Source organism: Borostomias antarcticus (genome assembly GCF_949987555.1).
Source record: "Borostomias antarcticus genome assembly, chromosome: 2".
Taxonomy (NCBI): domain Eukaryota; kingdom Metazoa; phylum Chordata; class Actinopteri; order Stomiiformes; family Stomiidae; genus Borostomias; species Borostomias antarcticus.
In genome coordinates, this window is record NC_140235.1 from 22,031,186 (window position 1) to 22,057,793 (window position 26,608).

A 26,608-nucleotide genomic window follows, 5' to 3' on the forward strand; every position below is an offset into this window, starting at 1 on the left:
AACATCCAATATTTGATATGACATCAATGACAATTAGCTAGCTAGCTAGCTCATCAGCAATCAATCAACCTTTATTTATCCAGGCAAGTAGTTAAGAAGAACTTAACCGCACATGTTCCACTGTTATTGACACTATAGCTGCCCAATCAGATTCAACAAGTAATAAATCCCTTTCCGGTTGACACATTTCTAATGTGATTATTGGTTATTGTCATTGTGTTTTGGGGAGTTGCAATCGTGGTTTCCAATTTGCGATTGTGTTTTCTCTCGCTGTTGTGTATTCTGTCTTGCATTTGTGTTTCCGACTTGCAGTTGTTTTCTGACTTGCTGTTGTGTTTTTGAACTTTGCTGTTGTGTTTGAACTTTGCGGTTTTGTTTTAACTTGAAGTTGTGCTCGTTTGCAGTTGTGTTTTAACTTGACGTTGTGCTCCGGATTTGCCGTTGTGATTAGCATGCGTCGGCCACTGTACTATAGGGGGCGATGGAGCACTACCAACACGCTAAACACAGATGAAAATGAAGCGATATGGCAGAATGCAAGATGCATTTAAGTCAAAAAAACAGTCTGAAAGTTGAATTTTGTGCTTTTCACTGAAAGAAGGCACAAAAATCTAGTTTTATTTTGATCTGTATGGGTAAGCCAGGCTTACCCTGGCTTATAGGAGCAATCGCCGCTGTATATTTCTTATAGTAAGTGCTACTCCACCTACTCGGCACATCTTGTAGCCTTTTTTGTGGCTGGCCCAGCCGTGTCTGCGCATTCTGAAGTCAGGAGTAAGCAAGAGGCGAGTTCTTGAAACAGCTATTGTTTTTCTTCCTATCGCCGGTATATCGATTATGCTGCGCTGTGAGAGGACCCCTTCATTCGCTGTGAGCTGGATAGTATGAGCCATGTGGGGCAGACTCGCTAAGCCCATGCTTCCACACTGAAGACATCTTAAGGTAAGTAGCTAAATTGTTTAGGCTACATGCAAGCGATGCGCACTGTCCGGATCTGGCATGTCCTTTGTTTTTGTTCAATTGTATTAATATGTTGTTATAATGCATTTATCTTGTTGCTGCTCTGAATATGCAAATGTGATAAAGATTTAATAATAATAATAATAATAAAAAGTCTGGATCGGCCAAAAACCTAAACAAACCGGCCGGTCGCTGAACCTCTCAAGAAGAGTCCTGAATGAAAACAAAATAATTGTCCGTCTGCATTTAAACTCTTTGTGCACCACACTAATAATAGTTTGTAAGTAATAGTGTTGAGTTATTTATTCCAACTCAGTCATGTTGTTGGCATCTTGAACATGCAAAAATGGATTTTCAACATGTGTATGATAATTGCCTGTTTAAAGAAAATCAAACCTGTCATTTAAGCTTATCAACTTTGTAACTCCTTGATAAGTATTCCATATTGCCAGCCATGATTAAGTTGATTATATTCATGCACAGCGACACCTGCTCCCCTCTGATAAAAGCAGGGATTATCGTTGAGTTAGAAATTATTTTGTATTTGCTGCGTGAAAAATAAATGACAAAATTTGTGCGCTCAAGGTTCATTTCAAAGTCTATGGGCTAAATCCACAAAAGGATTGCACGGCTTTTGCAGCGGCAAAACCCGTGCAAATGAGACAAAAAATAGCATCCAATCCACAAAGCACACGCAAAGGGTGAAAAGTATTGCAAACTGCACCGATGAGCAAATAGCTCCACGGCTGCGCCAGGCTCATTTGAATGTATGTAAATTCTGTGCAAAATTGCCCCAAATAAGCTTTGCGCCTGATCCACGATGATCATGAGCTAACTGCCACACACGGTTAGAGAGGTTTTTGAAAAGCTGGTATTAAAGTCGCACAGAAACGGACGTTTGAGATCATCTAACTTCTGTAGTTTGACGTACTTCTGACACAAACAAGCTATGAGGGTGGGACATATGTTTAGAGTAATTTGATTGAAACATTGACAAGTGGACAGGTTTTAAGAATATTAGACAGATTTGATAGAAGGATAGCGTTGATTGACGGGTGGATGTTGTGAGATTATTGGCCTAAAATCTAAGGTACCTGTTGTCGTCATTGCACGTGACCTACCGTTTTCCAGGAAGTAAGAAATGATATACTTTGATATAAGATTACAACAAAAGTAGAAATTTTAATTTGAATTGAAGCAGATTGCCGTCGCAATTGCTGTGCAAAATATTGAGCTATTAGCGGGAGCAATCCATTCTTTGTGGATTTGAGTTTATGGGTGGCAGTACTTTTATAATCCATGATTGAACAGTTGAAATCAACATGACCTGCTTCAAATAAAACAGGAAAAGTGTACTATTGTATAAAATTGAAATCAAAAGTCATACTGTGGCACAGTTCTTTCGCCTGTCACCAAAACCAAAAACCTTATCACCGTCGGAATTAAACGGCCATTCCATCCTAGATCCAATATGGCTCATGAATTAGACAGGAACAATGACAGCTGGATAAGGGACTTGTGGGTAGTAAATTCAAGAGCCATGGCCTTGGGTTGACATTACATCCCCTATACTTGTAATGAGCCCTCGGTCTGTTCCCCTGGTCCTCCTCTGTGCGCCGGGACCCTGTCAAGGCTCAGGGCTGTCACACCGCCAGCCATCCTCAGGCCCTCGCATCTTCTATCTGACATCCCGCCCGTGATTAAGACAAAAGCCCTTCGAGATCCTCAGGGCCATAAGGTCTCTGTGTGTGCGGACGAGCGTCGACCCTAATTACTTTAATTAATTCAATTCATGATTTCCTCTAAATTGAAGCCATTCATCAACGGTGCAGGTCTGTGCCCATTAATGATTTAAAGACATCTATAAAGGAGATATTGAAGACGCGGGGGGCCCACACCCTCCCGAGCATTAGTGCTCTGATAATTGCATTGAGCTGATATTTACAAAGAGTGGGATTCATAATGCACGTGTTGTCAAACAACTGGAGATGAAGAAGCTTCAAAGGGCCAGGCTGAGTAAATGACCTACAGGGGCGAGGGTGACAGGCCTTGGGTTTGTGCCCGTGTGGTGTGCAATAACCCCCCCCCCCCCCATCCTTCTGTGGAGAGCTGACGTGCTAAGTTTCTCTCTTATCTCTGGTTGAACACAAGACTCCCCAACCCTTGTACTCTAATCCTCCAGTTCCTTAAGCTTGATACCTGCATGCCCCACACCCCGACTCCTGTTGGTTCTGGTTCTGTAATCCTTACGTGATGTCATGAGCAGAACGTTGCTTGGCCCAGAAATGCTTCTTCAGCCAGTTCATGTGAGGTATGGGGTTTCAATTTCCAAGGAGAAGATGCTGAAAATAACCCAGATATACCCAGATGTCCCTGCTGGTTTGCATCAGCCCAGGGTTAGGCGAGAAGGAGATGGAGCCACGGTTTTCACCGTCTCCACTGCGGTCATGTTTGCGAATATAGAGCCTGAACGTGTGTTGCAGCTGTCATATCACTTAAAGGACATGGCCAAGATTTGGGGAAATACGCTTGTTTTCCATCTTCCCTGGGGTTAGACAAGCAGTATGAAGCATTTTCAACTGCGTAAAATATGGAGTGGCGAGACCTGGACCGATTAGCCTAGCTTAGTGGCATTCACTGGTACCAGGTTAGGCCGATTAGCCTACTTTCCAAATGTCACGAAATAACCCCCCAATACAACTCCAAAACTATTCTGTTTAGACTTTTTAATGTGTGTATTTACCACGTTGAGTGATCACAATTTTTCATTAAACATTTTTGTTTTCTAAGCAGAAATACCCTGAACTATTTTTTATAGAACCAGGCGTAATTGGGAGACATTTGGCGTGGCCTGCTATTCCTACCCTGGCAGATTTCACATGAATTTTAAATGGAGGCTTAATCCACATACCCCATGGCTACAGGACTGTCTCACAGGGTCCGTGGGCGCCATGAGCTACAGTAAGCTTTTGTTTCCATGGTTAAACACCTCGGGAGGTGTTCGGTTACATGTCCTGGTTGGATTTGAACAATCTGTTATTGCTGAACTCACAGTCTTCTTGCTGTACCTTGTGTCTTGGTATTTTGTCTGAAAAGGTCAGGTATTGTAGGTATTTTCTTTTCAAAAGTAATTTTCCGATTTTATTTTCCCAACGTCTTTAAATGAAGGCTTTCAGGAAGGAACAAAATAGGCTGTGAAACTAAATAAACCCTTTGACTCAACTAGCCAGCTGTGGTGAACTCCTGCAAGACAACCACACACAATGACTAGTTTTTCGATAACGAAGATTGTGCAGAGTGTAGAGGACCTTCAGCACCATTCAGCCTTTCTAATACTATTGTGACCAAGATCATTAGTACTAGCACAGACTGTGCAGTCAACTGAGAAAAAGGAAATGAAGAAAACTCAGTGGGGTGGCTCGGTAGTCATTACCTCCACCCCAGTGACAGTGCAGGGCAAGAGGTAATGTTTTCAGCGGTGGTGTTTGTTTGTTTGTGAATTTATATGTGTCTGTTACCAGGATTATGCAAAAACTACTAGACCAATTTTCACAAAACTCGGTGGAAGGGTGTAGCAGAATCAAAGGGCAGGTCCACAAGCCACCCAAAAACGGCCAGCCATTCATCTCCATTCATCCTTTAGACCAGGTTTACGCTAAAACTACCAAGCTGATTTTCATGAAACTCGGTGGAGGGGTGTAGCATAGTCAACTAACAACCCATTAAATTCTGGAGTGGTTCCAAGTCACGAGGCGAGTTCACAGGCCGCCCAAACACGGCTGGGCCAGCCATTCACCTCATTTTTTGGACTACGATAATGCAAAAACTAACAGACCACTTTCCATGAAACAATTTCATGAGGGTGTAGCATGGGCCTTTTTAGAACCAATTCAATTTTGGACCAGAATAAGAAGAAGGTCCTGGGCCTTTCTGTATGGAGTTTGCATGTTCTCCCCATGTTTGCAAGGGTTTCCCCCAGTGGCGGCTGGCCAATAGAGGGAACTAGGGCGCCACCCACCCTGGTGAAAAGATTGATGAAAATTAAAATAATTTAAAATAAACATTTAAAAAATTAACAATAATTACATATTTTAAGTATGTGTTTAAAATGCACAATAACATGTAAAATATAAAATATTTATCATTATTTTATGAAAATATAGCTTCCATGGTTCAGCCCCTCTCTCTTCTTGGGCTGTAGAAACGATTGTCCAGTCAATGCAGCAAAGCAGCCAATTGCTGACACTGAAGATATGCCATAGCAAAATATGTGGGTACTGAAGACACAGGATTTCAGCTGATCTCAAATTCAGATCTCTTGTCCAGAATCCATTTTAGCTGGCTCATGTTAGCTAGCTAACTGGCTAACCAACTTGTATCTCACAAATGTTTTGCAAAATATAAGACGTGAGGTTGCCTGTAACCTAGAGCTAGATTAACTCAACTAGCTAAAGCGGCCAAAACAATCCATCCCACGCAGAGTGTGAGAATCTCTACTGTGCCTTCACCCCCCCCCCCCCCCAGGAGCTGAGTCAGACAGACCTGCTGTGTAGACTCAGCCGAAGGAGACAAGAGAGCTGGGAGGAGGCCATTAACTCCATCGACTTCTCACACTCCAGCCGCAAGGCATGGAGCATCCTTAACAACCTCACTGGTAGGTCTAGACACTCCCCCCGTCACTGCCCCATCTCTTCAAACAAAATCGCATCACAATTTGTGAAAAGTGAGACATACTGTAGGAGGGGAAAGACCGCGAATCGTCATATCTTGTGGAGAAAGAAGTATCTGAACTCTAGAAGACCACAACTCCTAGCGGCAGTAACATCTCCACCGGAGGAGTTTGCGTCTGAACTCCAGCATGTAAAGCCAGGGACAGCTCTGGGGCATGATTCTATCTGCCCGGAGCTTATACTCCATGCCGCACCTGCCTTGAAGTCCGGTTAAAGGAGTAGTAAAGGGAAAATGCATGTTTAGCCCTGTTTTAAGGTTACTTATGATCATATACAATGGTTCAGATCAAAACGTTGACAAAACTAGCACTTTTGAGTAAGTCTGATAATTGCTCTACCACCGTTTTGGTCATACAATAGATGTGGGTGGGCACCTTGAAAAATCTTTCAAAAACATGTTAAACTTCTACAAGCTGCTCTGCCTGCTGCCGGACAGACACATGGTCAGTATGATCATGGAGCTTGTCCGAAACTGCAGCTTTACCCTCACCACTGGTAGCAGACAGCGAAGCAGGTTGCGACAACTTAAGAACGGTATCCCCCAGGGATCTGTCATCACCCCCCTCCTTTATAACATCTACACCTACGACCTGCCGATCAGAGTCTCCAAGAAGCAGATGACCTTGCATTGGTGTACTCAGCTGGAGACTGGCAGGCCGTGGAGGAGAGCTTGAGCCAGGACATGCAGACACTAGCAGCATACCTCCAGAAATAAAGATTGAAGCTCAGCAAGGCAAAGATTGTATCGGCGGCCTTCCACCTTAACAACAAGGAAGCCAAACGTGAGCTCCGAGTGCACATTGATGGAACACTCCTGCCATGCAGCGCCGAACCAACCTATCTCAGCGTGACATTGGACAGGTCACTCACATTCCGCCGACACCTTGAGTCACTGTGCAAGAAGTTAACAGCTTGTGTGCCGTTGATGAGGCGACTGGTCCGATCAGGCTGGGACGCCGGCGCAAAAACACTGCGTATGGCAGCCGTAGCCCTGGTCTACTTGACCAGTGAATATTGCGCACTGGTTTGGTGTCGCAGCACTCACACCCGCCTCATCAACCCACCTATCAACAAAGCCTTGCACATCGTGACAGTATGCCTGCCTCCCACTTCTGTGGACAACCTTCCTATCCTTGCAGGCATCCAGCCCACTGGCCTCCGCCGCACAGGAACCACAGCACGTCTCGCCTGTCGGGCCGTGGAGCTTAAACACCTGCCCCACGACAGGCTCACTGCAACAGCAGAGATTCCCCGGCGTCTCAAGTCGAGACACCCTTTTGTGCCTGCCGCACAGGATCTCCTGCAGCAATGCAGAGATCTTAACATCAGCGAGACTCCATGATTTCATCCCGACAGCCGGTTCTTCCCCTCTTGGGATGAACTTACCCAGACCGGCGTGGGTGAGGCTTAATCCGGACCAGCGTTGGACGCTTCCGCTCATCGATGCACAGAGGAACAAACCGCAGACCACGTCATCCAGGACTGTCCGATATATCAGACACCCAACAGAATGCATGGCCTGACAGTTGTGGATGACGAAACGGTGACATAGCGGTGTGCCCGGATACATAGCCCGGGTGACCCCTCACCCAGGCTCGGGGTGGTAAAAGGATAGCCCCGAGCCTGGGGGGGAGAGGATATAACATCAAACCCACACAAAGAAGAATTGGCAAATGCTGACATTCACTTTGCCAATGCACTTGGATTGGTCCCTGGGCGCGGCTCATGCATGCTTCCTGCTGTCTGCTCTCGGCAGCCCTTAGGGGAAGGACGGCAAGGTGGGTTAAGAGCAGGAGAAGCATTTCATCGGCGACCCTGATGCATGTGTGTTTGTGTGTGTGTTCCCTGTGTTGCCCATTACTTCACGTGTGTTTGAATCAAGTGCACTTGTGCATGCCGCATAACAAATAAATAACTCTTATTATTATTATTATTTCTCTTGTATTAGCAGGGTGGGGTTTTTTCTCATTGCAAAAGTTGTCTATTGTCCCCAACCTGATGAAATTGAAGGGGGTGACACTAGATTGATCCCTGTAGGGGCAATAAGATTGACCCCTTTACTAGAGATGTACAGAGACTATCTGTATTTGTTCAAACAATATTATCTGTATATGTATTTGGATGGAATACCGTAACTGGGCATGTGGGCAGACACAGCTACAATGGGATGTTTGAAATGCATATGGTTGTGCATTAGCCTACAAATGTTGATAGGTGTTTCAAATCCCTGCCTCTGCTTATTGTGGCCTTGCACAATTTGCATATGACTTTAGTTGTTTATCAGTTGGGCTTATTGTGAAGTGTTCCCAGATACCACTGGTAGTTTTGCTATGTATTTATTTATTTTCTGGGGGTGCTGCAGTGTCCATTTATATTTTCACAAATCATTTTAAATAACCATTAAATACTTACAGCATGGATACATACAGCATGCCTGAAATACAAAGTCAATGGTTTTTTTCTTTCAATATTACTGGGTTTTTTAAATTGGCGAATTATCATTAAAGGTGCTCAGTTCGATTTCTCTTTTATTTTTTCGGCCACTAGATGGGGCAGTGGTGCAACGTATCAGATGTAAACAAGTGGCCGTTTTCACTCCATACGGTGCCGTTCAGGGGGTGGGGCTCAGCGCCGAGCCAGCTTCGCTCATAATTATGCACATAAATTCTGAATTTGCTCCACAGGTACACCGTTGGATATATTTTCTGTACAGATAGTTATGACTCTAACCCCTGGACCTATTTATTGCATATATTGGATTTTATTTTTTACAAAAAGAAAATCGAACAGAGCACCTTTAAAAAAAGGCAGGTTCTAAGATTAATTTTGAGGTTGCAGGGTATTGACTGAAATCCAGCTGACACACAAGACTTTTGTCTCGCTAGCTCCTGCACATGACACCTCCTCCTCAATGTGAGAATTTCCCTGAGCGCTTGCCGGGAAGGTTCAGCTCCAAGCCCACTGCCTGCTGTGCGCTGACTTGGTGGGGGCGACAACAGAATTGAGCAATCCCTTTTCAGTAATGTGTAGTTGTGAAGTCCTATGTTGCAAACAGGAAGGGTGTTTTTATCGTGTCACCATCCACAATGATATGAATCAATTTGAAGAAACTTAATGGCTGATGCACAATCATGACTTGTTTCGTGTTTGTTACGTGTTTTCTGTGTAATAAGGAGGAACTTTGGGTTGAAAGAATATCTGCTCGGCTCGTGCTTGTGACATAAGGATCCTATGGTAGCCCATAAAAAAAAAAAGATTAATAAAAAAAAAATTAAGTCATAATACCAAGGACTTTGAATACGTATGAATTAGTGTCTCAAAATTATGAGAAAGTTTCATAATTACGACTTAGCATCTCACAGTCAGTTTGACAGCAGGTGGCAGGTAAAGAAAAGAGCGCGTGCAGGTGTCGAAATGTCTGGTACAGGTAGATGAAAAATTCAACCGACCAAGCCTTTTTTTTACCGGTTAAAAAATGTTAATCTATATACATAGGCTTTTGTATCGCGTAGACAGTAGATTCCTGGTGCCACAGCACAGGTGGGGTTCTCAGTAAGCAAAATGACATCATGATGACGTGACAATGTCTTTCAGTGACGTTCAGGACTAGGCCAGCCCATATGGGTATTTTTTTTTAACATTATTTCCAGGATGTCATCTCAACAACGTTTTAGTGACCTAGGTTCTACACAGGTATGTATGAATAATTTGTATTATATAGCATAAACATGTTAAGAATGCAGAGAAATAAATTTGTAAAAAAAAAAGCCACTCTGTGTCTGGGACTCGAACTCACAGTCTTTCTGTTTCTAACCAACTACTCTACCGCTCAACCCCTCAACCACCAGGCCATTGTATGCATGCCAAACACCCCCCCCCCCCCCCCACTAATTTTCTGTGAAGCACATTGTGTTGCCTCTATATGAAATGTGCTATATAAATAAAACTGATTTAATTAGATTTGGAGGATGAGGACAGATACAGTGTGACAGAGAGAGAAAAAAGATGTAATGTTGAGGGCAAAGGCAGGATATAAAGTCAGAATTGCTTTTGCAATGTAAGATGCATCTTATCGCGCCAATAAGGCACTTTGAATGGAATTGAAAATTTGATAAAGAGAGACAGAGAGAGGGTGGGCGGGGGTGGTGGTTTGGGGGGCAAGGGAAAAAGAGTCAAAGTGTTCACCTAAAGGCGACATCTCAGGTACTCCTGCCAGGTACGGCCCATCCAGAAACTTGGGCTCGTTGTCGTTGATGTCCTGGACCTTGACCACGAACTCCGACTTGGGTTCCAGGGGGACGCTGGTGATGCGGTCGACGGCCTGGGCCTGCAGGGTGTAGTAGGCCTGAGCCTCGCGGTCCAGAGGCTTGGTGGCATGGATGTCCCCCGTGTTCTCGTCGATGGTGAAGATGGACGTCGCCCCCTCGCCAGATAACACGTACTTCACCTTGCCATCTCCCTTGTCCATGTCTGAATGGAGCTGAGGAGAAAGAGAAAGAAAGAGAGAAATAGGGAGAGAAAGATCAGAGAGAGAGAGACAGATGGAGAGATAGAGAGAGATATAGACGGAGAGACCAGAGAGTCAGTGTGACAGATGTCCTGAGGGTGGGTGTTGTCTTACGAATGATGCCACACGCTGTTCTGACAGGAAGACATGACATGACGTGAATGTTGCTGTAGGATCCGCTGTGCAGAAATACTGCATTTCCCAAGAAAATAACTCTGTGAAGAAGTGAACAACAATGTGTACATTTCTTCGGATCAGGGCTGGTGGCCAAGTTGGGACCAGCAGAGTACAAAACAACGTTTCATGTAATGGAATGGTCTACAATATGGGGTTTGCCTGAGTGTCAGTTTCCTGGGTGAAAAGCCCTGGGTGAAAAGCATAGATGTTTACTTATTACTGTGTGTTCACGAGGACACGGTTGTTCTCAATGCAACCCCCTTGCGTGTAACTTTGCCAACCCAGATATCTCAGCTGCATCCACATGTACATTGTTTCCTTGTCAACAGGAGAATAAAAAACATTTCCTAGGTAGTGCTCTGGGCTCGATACAAGTTTAACAGTTGGTTAAAATTACAGTACATTGAGCCTTGAGCAATACCCAGCTATACTCCGAGCAATGTCTCAGCTCTATTCTGTGTGTTAAACGTACATTGAAAAGACAAGGTATACATCCCCAAAGAGCTGGTGAGGGATCAAAAAAGACTTAAAGAAAGGAAATGTCCACCTGCAGTATACTGCTCTCCTGTGCTTTATTTACCCCTCATGAAGCCCTTGCTGAGCGAAACGTTATGTTTGAGGGGGGGGGGGGGATAAAGCATGGGACAGCAGTATACGGTGTGCGGACATTTCCTTTAATTACGTTGAGCCTCGAGCGATACCCAGGAAATGTTTCCTTACTCTCCTGAGAGGTCAAGGAAGAACCAAATGCCCTTCATTAATGGAGCCAATCAGGCTAGTGATGAATGACATGTTGGGGGGTATAATGACATGCGCGGACATGCCTAAGCATGCGATCTCTCTGCATATTCTCAGAGAGGCCCAGTATGTGTATCCACCTCCTCCTGCTGTCTGACAGCAAACCTGAGGTAGCCTACATTGTCTGCCATGGAGAGTCAACATTAAGCCTACAGACAAATAACCATATAAGTGCCATTTACATTTACAGTTGTGTCACTGTGTAATCTCAGTGTCTTCTGACTTTTACATTAAATGATGGTTAATTGCATATAGAGAGTATACATAGAATATGTTGTGTACTTTATGTATCAAAATTCACAGAACATATTATTAGCATGGTCTGTATATGATACTGATCAAGAGGAGTGTCTATGTTCCCCGGGTCCTATGTTCCCCCCCAAAAAGGGTCCTATGTTCCCCGGGTTCTGTGTTCCCCGGGTCCTATGTTCCCCCCGAAAAAGGGTTCTAAGTTCCCCCTGAAAAAGGGTCCTATGTTCCCCATGTCTTATATGTTTCCCCCGAAAAAGGGTCCTATGTTCCCCGGATCCTACTGTATGTTCCCCTCGAAAAAGGGTCCTATGTTCCCTGGACCATGGGACCCGGGGAACATACTGTAGCAGCCGCAAGGCCAATTTTTTTTTCGAAGGGTGGACTTCTGTAAATCATTTATTATATTACTTACAATATAATATGCGGCTGGTATTATACTATAACAATATGCAATACGGCAATCCTCAGTCACGAACATAGGCTTAACTATGCCCTAGCTCCTCTCCCATGGCCATCAAACAAAAAGCATTTGTGCGCGCAGGAACTATATTATTATTAAAGTGTAGTCCCTATGTGCCTAGATGTGATGGTAAAGTGCACATAGAATAGACTATAGAAACGAAATATTATACAACTACAGTAGCCTAATAGCCTACATTTGATTGTTGTTATATGCTATGTAAATTAGACATTATGCCTATATTTGAAGAATAATAGGTAGCCTGCTTTTCTAAAGCCCAGTTCAGTCCAAAGATTCACAACAAGACTGCTTGCAATAGGCAATAATAATTCTAACCCTATGCTATTCTCGCTTATTGCATGTCGTTATGCGCGTCATGCTTTTCCTTATAATGTTGACAATGCGCTCCTAGACGGAGAAGCACCTCAGGGCGGCCGAACCACAACGAGATGCACATGAAAACCTGCTGGTTTGAACACACAATGAAGATATCTTTTTTTATTTTCATTAAAGCAACAACTCAATAATCAAAAGCCGTAGTAGACTATGGATTTCAAAATTAGCTTTTCGGAATAGCGACCTTTCAGAGCTTTTTCGGAATAGCGAACCTTCGGAATAAAGACGGGGGGGGGGGGGGGGGGCCCGGGGAACATAGAACCCTTTTTGGGGGGGAACATAGGACCTGGGGAATATAGGGATGACCCCCTGATGAAGCACTCCCCAAAAAATAAAAATAAAACACACATATATGGTTATTCGTTTATAGGCCTCATTTAATCTCAGCCAGTCACTGGCAAGTCATCCGTGGTAGTTTGTTCTGGTAAATACTGTACCATGGCCGGAGAGAACAAGGCTGACTGCCTAGAAAGCATTCAACTGAGGGCCATAGGTCAACGGCAGCACTGTATGTAGTCTTGGAGACTATATGCTGTGCTTAGCCATAGACTTGTTTTTTCATTCTATTTCCCCCCTACTCTTCAATCGGCACTGTAAAGGCAGGCCAGCCAGACACAGGATCCAAGCTGTTGGCCTTCAGTGTTAGATTTTCAAATCTAATAAACAGTGAGGAGGACTGCATACAAAATAAAATTAAAAGTATCCTAAGTGTAACACTTCCCCCCCTCCTTCTCCTTAATCTCACCTGTTTTTGAACCATCACTGCTCATTTCCAGATGTGGTTTCAAGTTTCCAGTGTTATTACACCAAACTTTCATCCAGCACCATAGTTGCCTCTCTTGCAAATATTTAAATACCCTTTCTGTAATTCCTCCTTTCACTTCCCCCCGAGGTGAGTGGGGCGCAGCAGGCATGTCGCTTATAAACACGCCGCCAAGACAGCACAGAGAGAGAGAGGGAGACGGGGAAGATCTGAGTGAGAACCTGAACTAGAATCAAGCCTGACACTTATCATCACTTTGTATGCAGACAGCTCTCTCCTAGGATGATCACGTTTATTTTTATGTTTACTTGTTTACCTTCGGGGTGCGAGGAAGGAGGCAGAAACAGGTGAAGCTGCTGACAGGGCTGCACCTGCTGCGGGCTCACAGTAGTGTGTCGATCACGTGTCCAAATGCAAGGCAATGTGTTTTTGACTGGCTGCGTATATTGCACTGTATGAGTTCATGGCTCTATTATATTATTGTGTAACTGTCTGAACTCCTGCAAATTAGTCAGATTGGAGGGGGATCATCCCTATATTCCCCGGGTCCTATGTTCCCCCCAAAAAAGGGTTCTATGTTCCCCGGGTCCTATGTTCCCCCCAAAAAAGAGGTGACATAAAATTCAACTTCGCAATAGCAGCCTAAACACTTCAAACTAGAAATAGTGCTCAGATGGACCCGCCTGTGATTCGGGTCCACTCCAGAATTTAATGTCAATGTCTGTCAGTCAATGTTTTTGCAATCTAGTACGGCTTACAGTGTGCACTCAAAATTGCACCCCACACCCTTTTATCTCATTTAGCTAGGCTATAAAAGAAATGAACATACAAGATGTATTGGTGCTTTAAAGAAAAATGGCAAAGAAATTAAAAAAAAAAAAAAAAGTAAATAAATAAAACTGCAGATACCTACCTGTTTCAGGCTTTGAATCCCCGCCCCCCTCTCAGGAGGGAAGACTGTACACAGTTTTGAACCAAGCACACATACAAAGCCCATACCCGGGAGAAACCGGGAGCAACGTTGGCTCCAGTACACCTCAGTAGGCTTAGCAACCCTTAATCAACAATTGCCCCGCCGCAGACATCTCATGGCGTGGCTCGAATGGCCAGGCTTAATGGGTCTTTTTTCCACCAGGATGAGAGCGGGTTTCACAAACAGACTGAAAACAAAATCGCAACTGATGCAGCCCCTGTGCGTATCTGACTGTACTTCAGAGCTTCCTGTTTTGAGGAAAACTGAATAGAAATCACCTCCCCAGGTGGCAAGTTAAGAGAAGTCTTTGTCTGCCTACCTGTGGGGCTTCACAGTACAATACCATACCATGTGTTTTTGATGATGCTGGGGAAATGCTATAATGTGCAGCTCATTATACCCTCACAACACAGTTTTGAGATTTGTAATGACAATCTCACTGTGTTCAGAATGCAGACGTCTCAGAATGTAAAAGGGATGGTTTAACAGAACGCATTAGCAGCCACATTATACACAGGTGAGGGAAATTAATAGCTGAGGGCTTATTTTGCAGCCCAGTGCGGCTCAAACTGCAGATGAGAGAGCATCAAATGCAGCTGCCACACGCACGCACACACACACACACACACACACAGGTGTTTGGCTCTTTATCTATTCGCTTGGATACCATGTTGTGCTGAGTAACCATTGTGTTGGGCTCGGAGTGGAGTGCAGTGTGTCCACCTGTACCCCCAGCCCCAGTCTGTGTGAGTCTGTGTGTGTGTGTGTGTGCGTGTACGTGTGTGTGTGGGGGGGGGGGGGGCTGGGGCCAAAGCCAAACCATCCTCTCATATTGATGGTGCCATATCAGAAGCAACAGTTGCCTTGCCTCCTCAATAACCCAAAAGTGCACACAAACACAAACATCACTGCACACATGGAAGAGTGCATACTATACACACACACACACGACCAGGATGTTGACTGATAATTCTTCTACCATACAGCACATCTGTTCTGTTTCACACAGTCTGTCTGTAAGTCTGTGGAAACACCTAGTTAATGTAATTCAGTTGAATTCACAGTATATTCACCACATTTCCTGCAACAGCACAAACACATAAGGAGTTAGCCAACAAGAGGATGTCATCATGCCAGGATTGACATGAGTGACGGACTCAAAGCAGGGGATCACTTTGGAGAAACGAGCCATCACAAGAAAGCTAGCGATTACTCCACATGATGATCCAGTGGTGTGGCTGTCTACGGACCAGTAGCATGGTGGTGGGGAGAGATGAGGCCTGTCTCTCTGGGGCTGAATGATAATACCATAGAATCTCATGGTGAATTAGGTTAATACTTAAATAAAGTGAACTGTCACTGCAGACAATCAGGTTGGGTAATAAAGAGAGGCTGCAAAGTGCCACAATGGAAGGCCAGGTGCTGGCCATATCAATCACACAACGCTATCAAGGTTATCATGAGGAACATATTGGCCCTATGATATATACAGTGGATTAGTGTGAGTGCTATTAGCTGTCTGTAGCAGAGACGTGCTGTGTCATTGAGACCACAGCCACTATACTTCCTCCTTGTGCTCCTTTGGAGGTTTTCTTTTTACTTCCGACTTATTAGTGTCAGTCTGTCTATTTTCCCCATCTAGACTACAGCCAGCAGTATACTTGCTTGCTGCGGAGACTAACACGTATTTTGCGGCGCGTTAATTTCTGAGGACGTGCACAGCCAACCGCCTTTAGAGACAGAAAACAGTGACTTAACTGGCAAATTAAATCACTTTGTGTTAGAGGGAGAATGATGAAAGCTCAGGTTAGTCTGAAAGTGTCTCGTTCTAGATTAAAATATTTAGTTTTCCTTTTTATAATCAGACAAATTAACGCAATCTGACAGAGATGGTATTTTTTCCTCAAATGTTCATTTTTTTCTAATTATGTGTGTGATCTACCTTTCTGTTAATGCGCACACTTTGATTAGCATACTGCAACTGTGAGGATTTCTCAACATACAGTACACAAATGCAAACACTGAATCAATAGAAGCAGAGTACATTTCATTTCCGTGCTGTGAATCACACTGTACAGTACATGGTAAACTACCCAAAAACTTTTTTTCACGGCAATGAAAAAAAACAACTATTTTATTTCCTGAATAAACCTATTCAGGCCAGTGAGTACTTTATCAGGCTCCTGACTCCATGAGCCTGGAATGCCATATAATGGCTTGAAAGTAGCTACAAAGAATCTGGAGACGACTCCTTTCAGGAGGTAAATGGGGAAACGCATTCAGACAGCCACAGGGAGGATAACGCTGGGCTCACTGCTCTCTGCCGCACATGTGAGCCTTTCAATCAAAGTCAGGCAGGACTTTAGACAGGAATCATTGAAACTGACTCCATATCTGCACCTGCTGGCAGAAACTTCATACCTCAGAAACACATCCTAGTGGAAATAATGTTTGCTATTAACTAGATGGGGAAAATCACATCTGGAACATACCAAATTCCAACACTTATTATATAATTGTTTTAAAACCCTTCACGAACAATGCTCAACAAAATGCACTTATGGCAAATATAACTCAAGAGGTTTGTATACAAATTCACAAGAGTCGCCCACTTACTCAAAGGCCAGAATATTAACCTACAGCACCATATGAATCAATTAAACCGTTTGTGGCATGATTGTAAAATCGAGCCTGAGATCAACTTTAGCTCCCATTACTCCTGCGGTGTGTTGGGGTGTCATGGGCTGTTCGGAAATTTCCCTTATCTCGTCTTTGTAATCCACTTCAGTTCTAACACATTATCTTCCTTCTACTGGGGAAGAACGAGGGTTGTCAAAGGAGGAAAATAATATAAATGCAAATGACACCTTCTGGTATTCCAAGCCTGCGCATGGAAATGCATGTCTGCTGTCACAGTGCTCTCAAAAGTGTCTGTCAGTGAGCTGTCAGTTCTGGTCCCGTATCGCTTCCAGAAGAGGAGAAAAAAAGTCATAGAGATTGTATCTAGGAGCCTGTTAGAATTGAGGAAAACGCATTGATTCCCTCCCAAATAATGCCTATTCATGTTCTCCTTGTATGTGCTCCTGTGTAGATGGGGGCAGCCAACCGCATGCCAGATCCTCACAACAACAACAACAACAACAAAGTGAAAGGCTGTGCTGATTGCCAACTTGATGGCTTTCATCTGCACTGATGACAAATTGCCGTGTGGCACAAATGACAAAACGGGGGGAGAAAGGGGGTGGTGGGGGCGAACTAAGTACCTTATAATGCCATACTGAAAACAAGAACGCTTTTGATTGCGTGTGATTCTTTGTTTGAAGGTTGTGGTGAGGGACAATAAATGTATGTTTGATTGTGTATTAAAGAAAAAGCAGGTAAGGGATCAATAACACACTTGCAAGCCAATATCAGCTATGTTGTGAATTGAAATATAGGATACTTTTTAGCTAGATAGCTAGGATGTCAATTGGAAAACTGTTTAGCTAACTCCAATAATTAGAGTTTAGAGTAGCTTAAAGAGTATTCAAACCAGTTCAGTGTATTCATACTATAGACAGGCAGGCAGACAGACAGACAGATTTGTCTGATTTGTCAACTATAACTAGGTGCCCATGCACACACACACACACACTTGTTTAACATATTATGTTTGTCAGGTATTGATTGTTCCCTGAATCCACTCCGAGGATTTGGATGTGATTCAAAGTTTGGAATTGAAGCTTTCACTTTTTAAATAAAAGTGTGAGTGAGTGAGTGAGTGAGTGAGTGAGTGAGTGAGTGAGTGAGTGAGTGAGTGTGTGTCTGTGTATGGGGTGTGATTCGTGCCAGCGTAACAAACACTCAGTGCTTTCGTCGCCTGCATTGCGTGTATAAAGGTACTTTGGCGAGCTGATTAATAGGCGTGCATATACGCACGCGTTACGAGTCGCTCGCATTCTCAGAGGGTGACGTGTCAAAAGTTCCGTGCCATTTTTGCGCACATGCATGTAACGTTTGCACGCTCGTGTTAAGTCAGCGGGCACTAGAAGATGCGAGCGGGGCTCATTTGTCCATATTGAATAAAAATTAAGAATATTTATTTGCACTCAATCAAATTCCAGGACCCTCCTTGCATAACTTTTCCTAGATATGTGTCGTTTTATCTCCACTATCGCTACATTTTCAAATAAGAGCGCGCATCATCAACTAGCTGTAGCATAGGGGTGCTGAGGATCAGCACCAAAACACGTAGGCTATAATAGTATAAGAATGTATTTTGTATTTTGACATACAGTAGGCTATGGCACAAAAGGGATTGTGAGTGTAGGCTACACTAATTAGCCTACAATCAACTAGGATGGGCTCCATAGCCTAATGATTATCAATCCCAGCTGTGCGTAATTATGCGTCCTGTGTAGCCTATAAATTGACCTTGCTTTTCATTGTAAAATATTATGCTAGATGTGCTTCAGTTTTAGGAGTCAAACCATGGCATGCCAGCCTTAACACGTGCGGGCGTTTAAACGTCTGTTGCGTACGTTGGCATGGCACGTTCCACACGTCACACTATAATATTAGCAAACCACACAAACGTGTCTATACGCACGCTTATTCGTTTGATCAAACTATAAGGTGTAGTGTTAGGTGTCAGGTATTTGATGCATATATTAGGAGTGACGTGTCAAAAGTGCCGTGCCAACGTTCAAAACATAGAACACGCGTGCACACGCCTTTACGTGTTAACTGCGGGCACAAGAAGCACAGAGTGGTGGTAATTTGAACACAAGTGAATCAAAATGATAATTGTTTGCACTCGATCAAATTCAAGGACCCTCCTTTCATTACTTTTCCTAGATATCAGCGTTTTTATCACATGTTTACATTTCGGCCTTCTGTCTAGACTGCAGTGCTCTTTTCTGTCAGCAGATGTCGCAGGCGGGTGATTTATATTTATATTTGTAGCATACTGTTGGCTATGTGTTATAATTATGTGCAAAATGATGACAATCACCTAAATCAAAAACAATGAACCACATGTATTGCTATAGTTCGTTACCAAATGTTAGGCTTGTAAGACTCAACTTAATCATTATTAAATCCGCTATTCCTAAATATCAGAAGAGATATCTGTCTCACTCGCTCTCGGAGCAGGTATTGCGCAACACAAAGCAGGTATTGCGCAACATAGCCACGCGCGCAAGGAGACCCGCTCTGAGAGACGGAGAGAATGAGACAGTCTTTTTCTGTGAGGGAGGAAACACGAACAATATTTTCAATCATGCTTTCCATTGATGAATCACGAATAATGTATATAAATAGTGCAAATAAAAATAAATCGAAATAATAGGCCTATTGTGCAAAAAAAATAGCCAAACGAATTGTAGGCTACATTTGAAAGTGTTCAGCCTGGTGTAGGCTGGCCTATAGGCAAAAAAATGAATGCATTGATACTGCAAAATGCTTTCATTTGAGCTGAACACTACACAACTTATTTAATAATTTCTATAATATCAGGTGATTGCTTTGAATGTTACAAGTTAGTTGAAACAGTGGTAGCGATTTGCAACCTGGTAGCCTACAGTCTGGGGAAGCGTTGGGCCTTCCCGCGCCACCACAGAAGTGGGTCTTCGCTCGCTCCAGCTCATCTTGAGTTGACGGCATAGTCCTCCTCCCCAAAGAAAGACCTGTAGGCCTATTGTTTATTTCGATTCATTTTTATTTGCAGTTTTACATTATTCTATATGTGTTTTTTTGTGGACCAATGTTTGAATAAAATTTGGCTTCAAAACGACATCTGGTAATTTACCTACATTTGATTTATTTTATTTAGAAATAGATAGCCCTCTATTGACAAGAAACACGTGTATCTGAACATTTGTTTTAAATTGCGAAGAAAGACTCATTCAGATATTAGGCTTTATTAAAAACAAGTTGCTTAACATGTGCGAATTCCATTTATTGAGAATGCATTACCAATTGGCAAGGACGAGATTAGAACCAGCTATGATTTAAAGGCAACTGACCTTACACGTGCGGCCGCTAACACGTCTGCTGCGCTAGCAAGGCACTGGCACGTTTGACACGTCGCTATGCAATTTCTGCACACATTACAAGACGTACAAACGTACGTACATCTATGATTTTACCAAACTGTCATGTGTAGTGTTGGTGTCGCATATATGAGGCGCATCTAACCTGTTGTGTTGCCGTCACGCACACAATGCGCAATTCATGTAAACAACATGTGCACAGCATCTGCGTTACAGGTACGTTACAGCTATGAGACGTCTGTCTCTCCATTGTTTGTCAATGGAAATTATACACGTGCGTTTAGACGTTTGATGTCATCGCGTCTTCTTAGGTAGGCGAAAGTCAAGCGTTTCAGTATGGTGTGCTGGCACTAATCACACCCCATAGTCTGTGTGTGTGTGCGCCCACATGTGCGCGCATGTGTGTGCACGTGTCTGTTCAAACATGTCTGTGTGTGTGTTTTTGCTTAACATGGCTGACTGACACCACCTCTTCAGATGACCACACCATTATTTCATGAGGTAAGAAAATAAATTGTAAAAAAACATGGTACATGGGTTACAGTGTTCAGAGCGCTAAGCAAAACTACAATAATGGGCCTTATACAACGGTATAGATCCGGTCCATTGTCTCTATTGGTCAGTTTGCATTCCAGCCGTGGTGATAACCACGATATCCCCACGCTAAAATGGAATGTTCGCACATCTTTTAATATCAATCCACCTCTTATTAGTAGCCGTGGCAGTGTCCAGATCATTGTTTACAAAGATGTGCTGTAGCATTGTCGTTGCCTGGCAACGTTCCCTTTTTCAGCGGAGGTATCCGCAAATAATTAACAAATAGTTCCATTAAAAATACATTTTAAAGTTTGTATTGTCTTTCTTTTTGAAATATTGACGGATAAATGTGGCAACCGTTGTATAAAAGCATTTTGGAACTCGAAGCCGTGGGATGTCACGGATATCGCCTCGGCTAGTGGGGTGTAACTCCGCTGCGCGTCGTGCCTAACCACTCCCGCTAGCCGTGGCGATATCCGTGATATCCCACTGCTTCTCGTTCCATAATGCTTTATTCACATTGGTTATACTGTACTGCAATGCCATGAAAAGAGTTAAAACACTCTCATTCCCTTTGATAGAGATACCTACTTCACATCTCCTCTTATCAGTGTCCCTTGCAATGGGACTACGTCCACTATTCTATCCTCTACCCTTCAATAAGTAATGCACACAGTCGTCACCTTCCCCATGTGTTTACCGATGCTATGTACAGTGCAAGGGGGATACATAATTGGTTTTACACTTGTTGTCCACACACTCGAGCCCTCTCCACAGTTAACAGGTTTGCCATACATTATAAAAAGCTTTTCATTGAAGGGTTCTTCTCATCCATGTGAGAACGTCCAAGTGGCTACTTGACAACAATAATACAAATAATTTATATGAGAGCGTATACGCTTTATAATACTTTTTATTATGGAATTTATAGCAAGTGGATCTGTTAGAGATGGAAAAAAAAAGACATAAACAGATTACCTTGAATAATGACATTAATTTAAAATTCCGCACATACAACGCAAAGAGCTCCCAGCTGGTTAAAGCCCTCAGACTGTGCTAACGGTGTTGAAAGCCTGTGTTTGTTTGGCAGAGGAGGACACAATCAGAACCTGATCCTATCAGACAGAAACGTCTCTTCCGTCAAGCAACATGGTAAATGGACTGCACTTATATAACACTTTTATCCAAAGCGCCTTACAATGCCCTCTCATTCACCCATTCAACACACACATTCAAACACCAATGGCGACAGCTGCCATGCAAGGTGCTATAATAGCCTGCTCACTGGGAGCAACATCTGATCCTCAGGCAGCCTATGGGCGGAGGGAAGCGTTGACACGTTACAAGGTACAGATATTAAACCTCCAGTGGTCAATGTGGAGTTCATCTTTAATAAATGGTAACAAAATGTCTGGTCACAGTATGTCTTAATTGTAAGTTTCCTTTTACTGGAAAGATGTATCCTTATCTTATTTTTTTAACCAAACATTCAGAATAAGGATTGAAGTCCTATTCTGACTCATATAATGTAGGTTTTTGGAATAAGCCTCTCATTAGATTAAATCTCCCATCACTATTCCGCAAGGCCACTGGTGAAAAAACTTTTCCACCAAAACCACCCAAGACAATTGTGATTGGTTTAAAAAAAAGTTTTAAAGCTTTTTTCCCCTATTCCAGAATCATAATGGGTTGGAGCCAGACCTTTCTCCAGTGCAGCCTGGCACAGCGCTAAAAGGAAGTGTGGAAATAGGTCTGGCTAGACTTTGTAGATCAGCTCACCGCGACACCGCTGATGAGAGTGTCCGCCTAGAGACTGGGAGGTTGTTGGTTCAATCCCCGGCCGAGTCATACCAAATACTATAAAAATGGGACCCATTGCCTCCCTGCTTGGTACGCAGCATCAAGGGTTGGAATTGGGGGGTTAGATCACCAAATGATTCCGGAGCGTGGCGCTGCTGCTCAGCGCTCCCCCAGGGGATGGGTCAAATGCGGAGAATAAATTTCACACACTCAGGTGTAGGACTTTAACTTTAACCTTGTAGACACCTCCAGTGCCGCAAGAGAGAGAGAAGACAGCTGTTTGGGGTTCTGGTACTAGCTGTACTGCAACAGACACCCAGACCTACTGTCTCATCATTGCCTCCACGCTCGGCGACAGAGGTATATTTCAGTTGGGTGTGTTATTTTGTTTGTTTGTTCATTCTTTACACAAAAACTACACTACACTACACTTACACGAAAATACCAAGTGATTTTCACAAAACTCGGTGGAGGAGTGTTGCATGGCCCAACTTAGCAGATCAGAATAATTGGGCGGATACACAAATTTAGGGCGCATTCACACCAGGGTTGTTTGGTGCGGACTTTCAGACTTTTTATTTTGGTGCGCAGCAAATTCAAAGGTGTGAATGCGCATCGAACTCTGGTGTGGAGCAATGGCGGACCAAAAAAGCAAATTTTGGTCCCGCTGAAAACATGTCTCGGTTCACCTCAACTGAACCCTGGTGTGCAGCATCACAGGTGTGAATGCAACCCAGAGTCCCCGGGACCAAATATAGGAAGGTCAAGAGAATAATGTTTTATTTTTAACATTATCAAAATGACAAGTCACTTCCAAGTTGCAGTGTGTAAACAATAACGTTAGCTAGGTGTTAGCTAGCTAGCTAGCTACTGACGTTAGCTCTTCAAAAGATGAGCGTGAGAATGACGTTACTAGCTAATGTTACTGACCAGGGCTGAGTTTCCCAGAGGCATCATAGCGCTACGTTCATCGTAAGCTATGGCGTTCATCATAGCGCTACGATGAACGTAGTGCTATGATGCCTCTGGGAAATTCAGCCCAGGGCTGCCAAGTCTCACGCATTGAGACACACGCATTTCAGCCTCTTCTCACGCTCACACGCCACACTTTCCAATTCTCACGTGGAGAAATGACCACCCACGAAATACTAGCAGTTCAATGCCTATGGGACCTTAATTTTGAAATTACTTGAAAGAACTGGCGCTCCAGTCTGACTTCATGATCCTGCTTGCTTCTGTCCAATCGGCAAACGACCGGTTTGAACACGTGACTTTGTTTGGAAAGTTTTGTGCACTTGAAAAGGTGCAATGTGAACAAAATCAATCAAAAATGCAACAATGTTGCAACTTCACCCACTTGGTCCGGACCTTCTGGTGTGAAAGCACCCTAAGGGTGTTTTCAAACCTATTTTTCGTTCCAATTAAAGGGGAATCGGAACAAAATTTATACAATGTTGCAACTATCCTTAGTTCCAGTTTGTGTTCACACGGCAGAATACTCAATCGAGACGGATCAGTTCTGAACACGTCTCCAACACGCTTCGCTTGCAGACAGCCTTCTGATTGGTCAGAATAGAGGGGCTCGCGGGATGTTTATTTTCAATAGAAGAATAGAAGGCTATATATTCTTCATGGGTAGGTTATGGTACTTTCGGGTGTACATACTGTACATGCAAAATACAGAGTTGTTGTAACAGGGGCAGGAACCTATGTACGGTTTCGGGAGGAAAATAATATGTGACTGACGCGGATCTATTTTCGAATGGCGAATAAAACCTACATAAGTATAAGTGCGTATTAAGCAGTGTGCAGAAATCTAGACAGGAGACGTACGTAATGTTAACTCTTATACTTTTGACGACGACTTTCTGCTCGGCCAGTGTTGTGGTTGCGACAGTAGTGAGTCCTCATGTACGGCAATGTTTGCGATAGCGTAGGAGTTGGTTTCCGGCTAGCTTTCGTTTTGAGGGCCAGATGCTTTCAGACCACAACTGAATCGTAAGGGAGAACGCTTGAATCGAGACGAGACCACCCTCTCCAGGTGGGCTCGTCGTGGTTGGTTTGTTGCAAAACCGGTCGCAATTTCTATGTTCACACATGCCAAAATGAATCGTAATACGAGGGAAAAGCAATCAATTTCTGAATAAAACCCCTGGTGTCAAAACACCCTAAAAGACTTGATGCTCTCACTCACTGGTGGCCAAGTGGTTTTAAGACAGTGCAGTAGTGATCTGTAGTCCTGAGTTTGAGTCCTGATGAAGATGTTTTTCTTTAGAGAAACCACTGGGCAGAAATCACTGGGCAGATACACAAATTGAGACTTTGACTTCATCTTTACATCTTCTGTTAAGTTTACTGTACAAAAATGCAACTCCCCAGCTTTGCTTTGCAACTTTTTCATCTCCTGGCACAGCAGTGGACTAAATCAAAGTAAGTTATCATTCAGTGTGTTTATTAGCTTCTTAAATAGTTACATACATTATATTTTCATCCGTCGCACAAAGTCATTTCATAATTGTGCTGTCAGATGCTTCAATCGACAACCAACATCAGTCAGCATATATAGTATCACTGTATTTACTGTAGAGCTGTGTCGACAAGTGGGTTTGCTTACAGTAGGCTACTTACCTACTGATCTAACTATAACTAGAAAGGGTGCTCAGAGAGCACAGGCCTCCGTGCATTAATACATTTTGTTGCTTTAACTCAGTTGAAATGGTTAAAATCACACCTCAGTTTATATGTAATAGCTTACCACAGGATCCAGGCTATGAAAAATATTCTTTTTTCCAAATAGTGAATGAGAATCAGATATTATTTTGTTTTACATGCATAGAAAGATGTTCGCTTAAACAGCAAACAAAGTTGATCTAAGTCTATCTACAGTATCTAGAGCTCATTTGACTACTCATTGTAATGAAGAGAAAAAAACCTTGGTCTGTTTTAAAATCCTTATACTTCTATTTGTATATATATACAGTATTTATGTGACAGGTGAGCGCTAGGACCAGGAGAGGCTAGTGCCCTACCTGCCTAGTCAAGGTCAAGGTCAACTTTATTTATATAGCACATTTAAGGGGAGACACGGTAGGTGAAAACATCGTTTTTCAACGCCCTGGTCAAATGTGAGATTTTGTGCTAGTTTGCTTCCATAACATGTCTTCTTTCATACTAGTGGAAATAAAACATCAAAAATACGCATTTAGATGTTTATTTTACTTCATTTAGTCTGTTTGCGTCTGTAGATTCTTCCTAAAATCACCAAAAGTTAGCCTTTTTTCAGAACTTCTCGCAGCGTTTCTTTCGTCTGGATCCCGTCATCCGGGGTATCTTTAGAAAGATCTAGCTCTCTAGCACACTATTATCACAACCAAACCTGTTAGTTTCATTTGTATTAGCAACCAATCGTGGAAATACAAAGGCAGGTTTGATGCTAACCGTGAAATCTCATTGGCTGTTGTTGATTTCTGAGAACGTGATTGGTTCAGCGCGTCATGTGACACGTTTCCACTTCCTTATATCTAATCCAAACAATTCCGTCTGTAAAGCGTTCTAAACATAATAAGCAACAACGACAACAGTGTTTGCCCGCAAGGTTGAACAGAAAACAAGAGAAACTAAATGGAAAGGTTTACATTTATGAGATATAAAGTGCCTATTCGCGCAAGTTGTCATTAGCCGGTGCTAGCATGTCCAGTGAGCAGCAGGGAGATGAGGCTAGTGTCAGCATGTCCAGTGAGCAGCAGAGAGATGCGGCGCGTTTGAATGAGCTGATAACTGGGTTGATTTGTCCTAATTGTGCAGGGACTGGTCTTAAAATTAACATAGATCCTCAGAATAGTGGGTTCTGTAGTACTTTGCTCTTAGAGTGCAGTCTTTGTGAGAAATGGCTATCGCAAAAGTGTCTACACATCGACTCGGCTTCATGATACAACTAGGAATGATGTTGCATTTGATGTCAATGTGAGGATGGTCCTCTTAGCGCACGAGTTAGGGTTGGGGTATGCAGCTCTCCAAAAGATTAGGGAAGTGTTAGGGATCCCAGGGCTTCATCTGAAAACGTATCAGAAACATGACAAGAGGGTGACAGGTAGGCTATTGAAACGTATTCCCTCTCTCTCTCTCTCTCTCTCTCTCTCTCTCTCTCTAGCCAATATCAGAAGCCTATACATATGCACAGTAGTCTCCCTCTCTCTACCTGTGGCATTTCTACATGCATCCAT

General features: G+C 43.3%; 1 protein-coding gene across 1 annotated transcript in view; it reads right to left on the reverse strand.

Moving 5' to 3' along the window:
* cdh7a (cadherin 7a) overlaps positions 1-26,608 on the reverse strand; it is a gene marked incomplete at both ends in the record, with an annotated part of 187,116 nt that overhangs the window by 83,176 nt on the left and 77,332 nt on the right. Inside the window, one exon of the mRNA XM_084461559.1 lies at positions 9,876-10,170. Within this exon, the coding sequence (XP_084317685.1) occupies positions 9,876-10,170 (295 nt within the window). The remainder of the gene's footprint in view (positions 1-9,875; positions 10,171-26,608) is intronic.